This window comes from Echinops telfairi, unplaced genomic scaffold (genome assembly GCF_000313985.2).
Source record: "Echinops telfairi isolate 266 unplaced genomic scaffold, ASM31398v2 ScPeMD7_7424;HRSCAF=8462, whole genome shotgun sequence".
Classification (NCBI taxonomy): domain Eukaryota; kingdom Metazoa; phylum Chordata; class Mammalia; order Afrosoricida; family Tenrecidae; genus Echinops; species Echinops telfairi.
This window is the reverse complement of record NW_022111324.1, coordinates 22273324-22283809: the sequence shown is the minus strand read 5'-3', so window position 1 is coordinate 22283809 and position 10486 is coordinate 22273324. Positions and strand designations below refer to the sequence as shown.

Genomic DNA, 10486 nt, shown 5'->3' with positions numbered 1-10486 from the left:
TAGAAATTGTTTAATGGGAACCTAATTCGCTATGTAAACTCTCACCCAAACACAGTAAAACATATTAAAAAAAGAGCTAGTCTCGGAAACCCAAGGGGCAGCTCCACTCTGTGCTAGAGCGTCCCCAGGACCTGGAAGGGGCTCGACGGCAGTGCGGCACTTTATGGAGCCATCACCTTTCTAACTGCCAAGTGACTGAGGTGGACTATGCCAATGTGGGGTGCTTACAGCCCACCCAAGGGATTGGATGGACTGCTAATACTGTAAAGATGGCACATGGCATCCTTGTTGGGTGGGATCATGCACATATATTGTAGGGACCCTAACAGAGGGATTGGTCAGTTTTGGTTTTGCCATTCTGCTAGGTTCAAATGAGCCATCCCAGAGGCCGAATGCATCATCTGGGAGAGCAGCCTCTTCATCTGAGCCAGTGGTCCCTCATGCCGCAATCCTTCACACAGCTCCTCGTGTGGTGGTGACCCCCAACCATCAATTATTGTCATTGCTACTGCATCACTGTCATTTTGCTACTGTGATGAATTGTCATGTAAATATCTGATATTCAGGATGTACAGTGAACCCTCGCCACTTCGCGCTTCGACTTCCGCGGCTTCACTCTATCGCGGTTTTTGCTTAACAGCGCATGCTCTGTCATTACTGCCACTGATTGGCTCATACTGTGTCTGCATCGCTACGTATCGGAGCTACGTATCAGATGCATTTTTGCTTTTGTACAGTGTACTGTAATTGTTTGCGAGTTTTATGAAATTTTATCTAAGCCCTATGATGGCTCCTAAACGAACTGCTTCTTCTAAGCCTTCTGACAATAAACATAAGCGCCAGAGGAAGATGCTCACCATCCAGGAAAAGGTAAAACTTTTGGATATATAATCAAAGATGGCAAGAAAATCGTGGAGGTTGCACGCCATTGATTACAGTATTTGTAAGAACTATGTATAATAATACTGTATGTGAAATATGTAATACTGTAAACTAGATGCCATAAATAATATAATAAATAATAAATGATAATTATAACGTCCAAAATGTTTTACTGTATTTTCCCTTTTTTGTTTAATAAATTGGGTAATACGAGTGTAATGGTGACTAAAGGGTGTTTTTTTCATGTCCTCTATGCTCTAACTACGAAAATATTTGATTTACAAATAAGGAATTCTACTTCGCAGAATTTAATTTCTCACAGTAGGGTCTAGAACCGATTAACCGCGATAAACAAGGGTTCACTGTATTTTCATTGTTACAAATTGAACATCATTAAAGCATAGTGATTAATCACAAAACAGTATGCAATTACATATTGTGAAATATTTATTTCTAATGACAAATGAAATTTTGTCTTGGAGCATGGTGTAGTGTGGGTCACAGTCTGCACGCCGAGTACTTGTATATGGGCATATCTGCATGTGGGTGGACCCGCCTGGAGACGGACAGAGAAGCAGTGTCTCGGTTCCTAAGACCATCGAAAATGTCTTTTCGATGTTAAAAATCAGGCGACCCCTGTGAAAGGGTTGTTCGACCCCCAAAGGAGTTGCCACACACAGGTTGAGAACCGCTGATCTGAGTAGACTGGAATAAAGGACAGTGGGCCCACGTGTGAGATGTTCCATGTTGATACACACCAGGGACACACAAATGTTGAATATAATAAAACCTGTTAAAGCTGGAACCTGTCAGAAAAGGGAAACATAAATACTGATTTTCTACTAAACCGAGTGAGTGAGATGTGGTTGACTGCACCCCGTCAACAGTAGAAACCGAGAGACAGCCCCGAGCTCCAGCTCTCACAGGTTTCACTGCGTTGGCTGCCTGCAGGAAGGGACATTGCGTATTGATGGACCTGCTGAGCCTGTCTAGACTTTGGCCTGCAACATCTGCACTATCCTATTCTGGGTTAGTCTAGACCAGCACGTCTCATCCTGTGGGTTGTGACCCCTTTGGGGGTTAAACGACCCTTTCACAGGGGTCACCTGATTTTTAACAGTAGCAAAATTAGTTATGAAGTAGTAATGAAAACAATTTTATGGTTGGGGGTCACCACAACATGAGGAACTGTATTAAAGGGTCACGGCATGAGGAAGGTTGAGAACCACTGGCCTAGACTGAAACAAAGCAAGAGCTAGTGGAACTAAAATAAAATGAAAAGGTTTAGATGTTGTTGTTGTTTTTGCATAGATGTTTTACAGTCAATCAAAAAAATTTTTTTGTTGGCATTTTAGGTATAGGATGTTAGTGTCGCATTTTCTCCTCTAAAGATATAAAGAGTGATGATTCATTCAAGAATGATACAGAAAACATGGGTAAACTCACTGCCACGTTAAGTTTCCAAGACTGGAACTGTTGTTTATGGGACTAGAAAGGCCCGCCTTGATCTCTTGGAACTGCCGACCATGCAGATTGCTGCCCAAGGCGTAACCACCAGGGTTCGGATAGGTAGTGGTAATAGGTGCCCAGCTCTGTAACTTAGTAACTAACTACACCACTTCACCTAATATTGGAGCCTCTGTGTGTGAGCTAACAAATGATGCACTGCATCAAGGCCATTGCATTAGGGCCACACCTCCTACCAGACTACATTTAAAAAGCCAGCCAAATAATTATTAACTTAGCGAAATAGCTTAATTTCTTTCACCCTTGAAGTCTGTGTTCGCTATTCATGTTCTGGAATCCAAAAGCTCCAGGAGCGAGCAAGCCCCAGCCACACACACACCACACTCGTCAGCGACAGAGGAGGCAGCACACTGTTGGAAAACAGAACTTGTAATAATGAAAAAAGGACAGAGTTTTGTAACCAATCACTTATTTTCTTTTAAAAACACATAACCACATTAACTTTTTGTTTTATACAACCATCTAGAAACTCTAAAACAGTACCACATTGTGCATTTAACCTACTTAGTCAAGAAGGGAACTCCACATTTCATAAGGATTCTACCCAGGTAAGGAGGACAGGAGTCGGCTAGTCGCATAGTCACAGACACAACAGGAGCCCAGAGCAAGCATTAATTCTTTGACGTCACCTTTTCCATTATCAGAGTGGAGAGAGTAAAAAAGAGAAACAGCGAGAAAGCAGCACCCACAGAGGACTAATCACATTCCATAGTTACTTCTGACAACTACAGCTCAGGGTTTCATAGGACAGGATCATTTTGACCAACACAGCGCGTGAAGGGAAGGAGAAGCAAACATGAGAAGGGGAGAGGGCTTGAAAAGACAAAAGACATTTTTCCCATCCGACTCCTGAATACTCATCACTGATACAAGCTTCAGTGCCGATACCATCAGGAAAATAGCAAAGTCGTCCTGTCCACAATGTGATCGAGCCAGTCCTGCTCGCTTTGCAAATGTGATGTGGGCGGACCAGTTTCATTTTACAGTGCAAAAGAAGAACGATGTCATGATCAGTTACTCTGTCGGGACCCTCCCTCCCTTTTGCCCTGTTCCCACCATGCTGGTGTTGCCACAGGCAAGGACTTCAGAGAAGGTGCTGGAGGGAAGCTGGGCCAGGATCCCGCTCTTAGCAGGCCCGGTTTCTGGACGCACAGGCTGCAGGCTTCCCTGGGATTGGTGGTGGTGCAGGGGCACGAGCACAGGAAGAACTCAGGTGATTCGGTGGCAGTTTCGTCAGTCACTGGTTGGAAGGTATACAACCGGAGACCGGGACCGTGAGACTACTGGACACGCGGCATCCAAGCAGACAGCAGGTTATTTGATTGTCCTCCTGAGATCGATGGCACCGTGAAGCTTTGATTTTGTAACAAAGGAAATGGCAGGTTTGTTACAAAGAAATACCTTTGGGATGGAAAGAAGTACGATAGCTCTCTTTTCCCCAGGGTAAACTTTCATCTAGCCCCTCACTGCCTCCGCAGACACGGCATGGTGGTGGCCTGTCTGAAGTTCTAATTTTACTCGGAAGGCATTATGAGTCATCTCAACCAGTAGGCTCCTCCTCTCATCTCCTTTCAAAGCTAAGGAGTTGCTTTCGTTCCTGTAGTTGGTGAGTACTGTGGTTTAATACAGGAGCCTTGGTGGCGTGGCGAGGAAGCGCTTGACTGCTAACCAAAAGGTGGGTCAGCACCTCTGCCGAGGGACAAAGATGTAGCAGTGGCTCCTGTAAAGATTTACAGTCTTGGGAACCCTGTGGGGACAATTATACCTTGGGTGGGATTCAAGTAAACGGCAGTGGATTTGGGGTTTTTGGTGTGGTTCAATGCTGGTTAAATGATTGGCTTATAAAACCAACCAGCACAAGTTTGTTGTGCTTTAATATAACCAACCAACTATATCCCACATTTTGCCACTGTGCTCTGACTTCAAGTACAAGGCAGAAAGGGGGGAGTTTTCAGATTTACCATCAAGAATGCTTGAGATGTAGCAATGTCTGTGTGTACAAGGAACTGAAAAACTCTGTGCTTCAGCTAATGGCCAGCAGCAAGAAATGTATCTTAGACCCACCAGAGAGGAAAGGAACTAAGTGGATACATTTGATTGAATCTCCTTTACCTTGTTAAAAAGGTCTGCAAGAACTTCTAGTCTTCACCTAGTTAATAGATCTTACCTGTGGTGACATTGGTTTTTGTCTGAGATGAGACAAACATCATCATTTTATAGTTAGAAAGTCATTCATTCAGTAATATTTTTTCAGGAAAAAAACTTTGCAGCTAGTGTAATTTTAAAAATTCAAATACACTATACAGTAAGGAATACTCATTTTTTTGAGGGTGTTAGGCAAGTTTCTTCCACACTGTTAAGACAATTATAATCTGAAATGTTTACCAAATAAAGTGCAATCACTTCAGACTCTTGAATTTTAAATAAAACAGTGGCATGACAACAAAGGCAGGTAGGTGTCTCAGCAGCAACATAACAGCCATGAGTCTTCATCTTCAGATCAACAGGCCCGGGTTTGAACTACCCTGCTCCGAACCAACGCCCAGCACCTCCTGCTCCTCTCTGCTGCTCCCAATTACTTCTCTTCTTGTTCTGTTCCTGTCTTCCCTTAGAATGAATAACTGCTAAGAGATGGATGCACTTTTCTTTCTCGAGTGAACGTGCAAATGTCCTTTTGGTCAAACCATGGTGGATGGACACCGTGTCTCAACAAGTTTCCTCTAGTCAAAGCTTAGTTAAAGTCTTGGACAGAACTGCTTAAGAATCTTGGGAAGTTATGGATGGCAGGGGTTCTGTAAAGATTATAGCCTTGGAGACCCTAGGGTACAGAACTGACAGAGTGGCAAGGGGTTTGGTTTGTTATTTTCCTGGAGGCTACTGCTGGGGTGACGGGCATCTTCTCAGACCGTGGCTTCTGAATCTGAAGCTAAGCAGCTCTTCTAAGGAGTTCAATGGCAGATGCTAGGAACCAAAGTTGCACTTGGGTTTTTAACTCTCTCCAGTCTTACAAATACCTATTACAACCTAATTAATGATGATTGCTTTGCTGTCCTTTTGGTGCCTCCTTGTATGGTTAAAAATCCATCAACTATTCTGTTGTAGTAGTATATGCAGGCTTATTTGTGCACAGGAAAGAAACCAATTCTGTCTGCTTTCTACACGACCTATCATAAAATGAAAAATGAATTTTACTTCTGTTGTTTATATTACTTTGCTGTTCTATTGAGGAGAATTTTCACTGGTATCCTAAATTGAGTCTTTCAAATAAAATTAAACCTGCATTTCTAAACCTAGAATCAGACACAGTCTACCTTTGGGTGGGCTGCTTCTCTTTAAAATGATTATGATTTCTATTTTGTACACCAATAAAACTTCAGGAGCGGTTTAGCACACTCCAAGCTTGGTTCTATCAAAATTGAGAGTAAAATGCATGTTGCCTTTTAAAAGGAAAAATCCTACACATTACAGTATGTTTCCTACCTTTCCTGTGGAGGAAAACTTCTCATTGGAGTTTTAAGACAAGCATAAAGCTGTGAGTTTAAATGCATATTTGAGCATCTTTCAGGTAGGCTGTTACATTGAGTCTTTCTAGTCTTAACTAGATTATGCCAAAAGGACAAACATCATAAAAGGGATACACTGTTCAATCTATAAAAAAAATAATACTGTTTAGGGCCAAGGATTCTAAGGAAAGACAAAAGCCCTAATGCCCACAGGATACAGTAAAGTGAAAAGATTAGGGAGTTCAAATACTAAAAGTCAACTGTATGATCTTGTGAGAGAATGAAGCTTACCATTTAAATAGCTCTGGATACACATTAGTACCACCAATTTTATTTGCACAAGAAAAAACTGGCCCACTGGACATATCTATATAATCTCATAATAATTACTGCTGTTTCTTGACAGACCAGTGATAGCATCCCTCTCCCTCAATAGTACAAACCAATAGGTAGGGGGTAAAAATCTCAAGTTTAAATAATGCAATCTTTAATCTATCAAGGGTCACTAAATTGTTACCACTGATTATTATAAGTGATTTGATTTATTTAAACTAAAATACTGAAAAAAGGAAAAAAAAAACCAACCCCCAAATTCAGTAATTAAATGGTTTCTCTTTAGTTCTGGGCCACAGGACATGCTTGGCAAAGCACACCCCCCCCCAAAAAAAATAGCAACCAAAGCCAGGAAATTGGATGATTTTCCAGTAAAACAAACAAAAAAAATCCTCTCTACTCTGAAAAGGAAATTTTAGAAGATTGTCAGAACAAAGATGGAAGAAACTTCCTTAAAAAAACCCCAACTACTTGTCAGTTAATTGATAGCACTTTAGTGCTAAGCGTAACTTTAATACAGTCTCCTGAAGTTATGACGGGGTGACTAAAGACTTGTGATATAAGGGGTGGAATGAAAAGGGTGGATTGAAGGGCAGAGCCAAATGTTTATAAGACTAAGTGATGAGCGCTGCCCCTTCTACTTCCTGACTCCTTTGTCTACACCAAATTGAAAATGACAGAAGTAATTTGCTGGGATGAATCCACTGCTGTTGATTCTCGAGTAGCATGGGGATCAGGAACAGGTCAGTATGCAATGTGAAGTACTTCATGTGACAACTGCTGTCAATCACACAGGTAGAAATGAATACTCTGAAATTTTCCTCTCCATTTGGGTGGAGGTGAAGTGGTTAAAAGACACTTTATTTTTGTGTCTTGTTAATTTTGTTAAATAATGAAAGAAACACTAAATTTAATGCCAACCATATTCAAAAGAAGTAAAATCTCTTATGGGTTTAGAGCAATTTGGATGACTCCAGGGCAAAGTGAAAAAATGATACAGAGAAGTGGAAATGGGTAATGCATGCAGACTATGATAGCTGGAAATTTCTAAGAAATACTTAAAAAATGTATTACCAACTTTAGACTCTCAATATCGACTATTGTGGGAGACCATGAAATCTAATGTTCGTCCCTTAAAACTGCTGCTACGGTTTGTCTTAGCTGTCAATGTATTGTTAAGGAGGAAGGAGAATTTGTTCTGTGTGCTCAATCACCATCTCTCCATGACAGATGTCTACATTTGATCAAATTGTGGCTCAAGTGCATGAGTCCAGAAGAAAGATGAGGGCACAGGGTTATTTCTCTCTGTAACCACTTTGTCCTCTAACTTGGAGTTCAGAAAAGCTTCCCTGCAAGTACCCTCCACGTGGACGCACAGGAAAGCACGATCTCAGTGGGTATAAGCGGGTGTGGGCAACTGTGTTCCACATCTGTTCCTTAAGGGGAGTGGGGGAGGTCTGGACTCTTACATAAATTTTAACCAGTGTGTGAAAGTGTGTATGTTAACGAGAGACAGGCTCAAGACTTTAACGCCATAGCAACTAAAAAAGCCAGCAATAGAAACTTTGGTTTACAATTAAAAAGAAAAGTCCAAATTGGTGGCCAGGTGTTTCATCCAAGAAGTACTTCCTGTGTGACTGAGCCCTCTCAAGCACTCGTCACCATTCCCCTGCCTTCTTCACGTTATCACCTTCACTGCACAGGAGTTACGCCTCTCATTCTCTTATGGTTAAGGTTCATAAATAATGAGAAAAACGGTATGTAACAAATACATCCTATTTCCCACCCACCCAGCAACCCTCCCACAAATAAGAAAAGTTACATCAAATTAAAAAGTAGCTTCATGAATGAAGGTACTGTCCTACGTTGCACTTTCCCTGCAAGTGCAGCCAGTGCCTTTGCGCTGGGTATGAAGGAAAGGAAACATTTCTCCACATAAACTGACAAAAAATTTAAAAACCAATGTCCGGTTTTAACCAGTCAAAACCAGGCCAACCGGAAGCCGAGCTAACTCGGTACCGTCCCATCAGAAGGTCCGTGTGTCCCGTTCTTCATCCTGATAGGTATCTATGTCCTTGTGATTGTAAACAATCCATTGGATACTATGTTTTTGTTCCTCAAAATGTCCTCTGATTGGCAAAATGAAGTAAATATTTGTTTTAAAACTAGAAAATTAAAATTAAACCAGAAGAAAGAAAAGAAACACAGTGAGCTTGTTTGGAGTCCATAGGATCCGATCTGGAAGAGCTCGGGAAATGTGTTCTGCGTCTTCTGTTCCAGCTGGAAAGGTTCTAGAGGGTGCGTTGGTCGAGGAGGGAACTGAAGAGAAGGAAACCAAGGATGCTCATCTAGACTTCTGGGAACTCAAGTGTTAGCTTCATCGTCTGTGTCTTCTATCAGTACTTTAGTGTCACGGGCCTTGGATCTAGGGGCATAAGGGGGGGGGCAGGATTCAATCAATTAATAAAAACACACAACATACAAAATCTTAGGTACATTTTCAATTAAACATACACCGTAAATAGGCACTGTGTACTCAATAAATGGATTATTACCTGAATTTTGGATTCAATTTCAAGTATTCCTGGAAAAGCACTAAGAAACTAGATTACAATCACCTGAGAGCCACAATAATTAAGTCAAACGTGTGTGTAGCCAAGTCCATTTGACCAATAGCGACCCTGTTGGTCTGAGGAGAAGTGTCCCATGGATTGCCTAGGCTGTAGTCTTTGAGAACAGATGGTCAGGTCTCTTCTCCCAAGGAGCCACTGGTGACTTTACACCACTGGCCTTTTGGCTAGCAGTCCAGTGCTTAACTACCACCTCACCAGGGCCTGTAGGTCATATGTAATGATGAGTTGATGAGTTAATCTGTAAGATACTCTTACATACTGACTTTGGTTTTATAATGATGCATAGCTATGACCGCTTTCCATGCCAGTTTTAACCTATGAAATAGGAATAATACCCATTTCACTTAATACTTTCATCTCATGGGTACGGTCTGGATATCAAATGAGAAAAGTGTGTATCAAAAGCATCACTAGAGCACTACACAAATATAAGGAGTTATGAAGATGATAGAAATACTGCTACTGAAATCTGCCTGAAAGTAGGAGAGTCAGCTAGCTGCAGAACAGACTCTGAAGCACGGCAGGTGCCCGTCTTCAACCAACTGCCAAGGTCTGATTTAGCAGAGACACACACTCTAGGTTATGTCAGAAAGCTCAGCTAGTATCCGCTGGCTGAAATTACAGGACATTTCAGCTAGCTACTACTAACAATAGAATCAGTTATGAGTTTCATTATTAATCATGATTATCAGTTGATGGTCTTAAATTACATTTTGTCATATTATTATGGGCTTTGTTATACTTATGAATTTTACTATGATGACTGTCTACTCAGCATGCTGTAGAGAAGATTCCTGCTCTGAATGAAAAAGGAGAGGAGAAATGAGGTCGTTGTTATTGTCAATGTTAAAATATTTTATAGCCTATAAGGCTTATGGGGTAAAAAGGGTTTTGGTGAAATAGGCTATGATTTTCCTTTGGCAGAGTGGAAACTGACATTCAAAAAGGTAAAGAACGTGTTAAGGTCGAATGAGTCAGTATTCAAACTAAGATCTTATTTTAGGTTCTCTTCTCTCTCCCTTGCACACAACCCAGGTCCACTGTTATAAATATCTTCCTTTGATTGCAATCTACTTTACCAGTGTTTTTCCACCAAACATCTGAGATTGGGCATAAAAATCTATTTCCCCAAAGCCTGCCTGGTTCTGAAGTAGAAATAACGTATGTTTAGGTTGCCCTCTGCTGGTGACTGTCAAGGATGAGCCCTTCAACTCGAGGAACCACAACCCCCGGCAACATTCCCTTCTAGCCCTTTGTAAATACTTATTTTGCTGACCTTCCCATCCTTTGTTTACCATCCCTCAGCTTCCTCAAGGGCAGCGGTCTTCAACCTGTGGGTCGAAACCCCTTTGGGGGTCGAACGACCCTTTAACAGGGGTCACCCGATTCATAACAGAAGAAAATTACAGTTATGAAATATCAAAGAAATAATTTAATGGTTGAGGGTCACAACATGAGGAACTGCATTAAAGGGTAGCGGCATTGGGAAGGTCGAGGACCCCTGCTCAAGAGGCTTCCCTGGTTTTATTAGAATCATGCTCTTTTGATGCTCTTTCTACTTACCTTCCCGGTCATTCCTTTCCCCTCTTTTGTTTGTTTATACTCTTC

General features: G+C 41.6%; 1 protein-coding gene across 1 annotated transcript in view; it reads right to left on the bottom strand.

Moving 5' to 3' along the window:
* Positions 1 to 8048: 8048 nt before the first annotated feature.
* XPR1 (xenotropic and polytropic retrovirus receptor 1) overlaps positions 8049 to 10486 on the bottom strand; it is a 183754-nt gene continuing 181316 nt past the window's right edge. Inside the window, exon 15 of the mRNA XM_045297982.1 lies at positions 8049 to 8670. Within this exon, the coding sequence (XP_045153917.1) occupies positions 8610 to 8670 (61 nt within the window). The 3' untranslated portion in view covers positions 8049 to 8609. The remainder of the gene's footprint in view (positions 8671 to 10486) is intronic.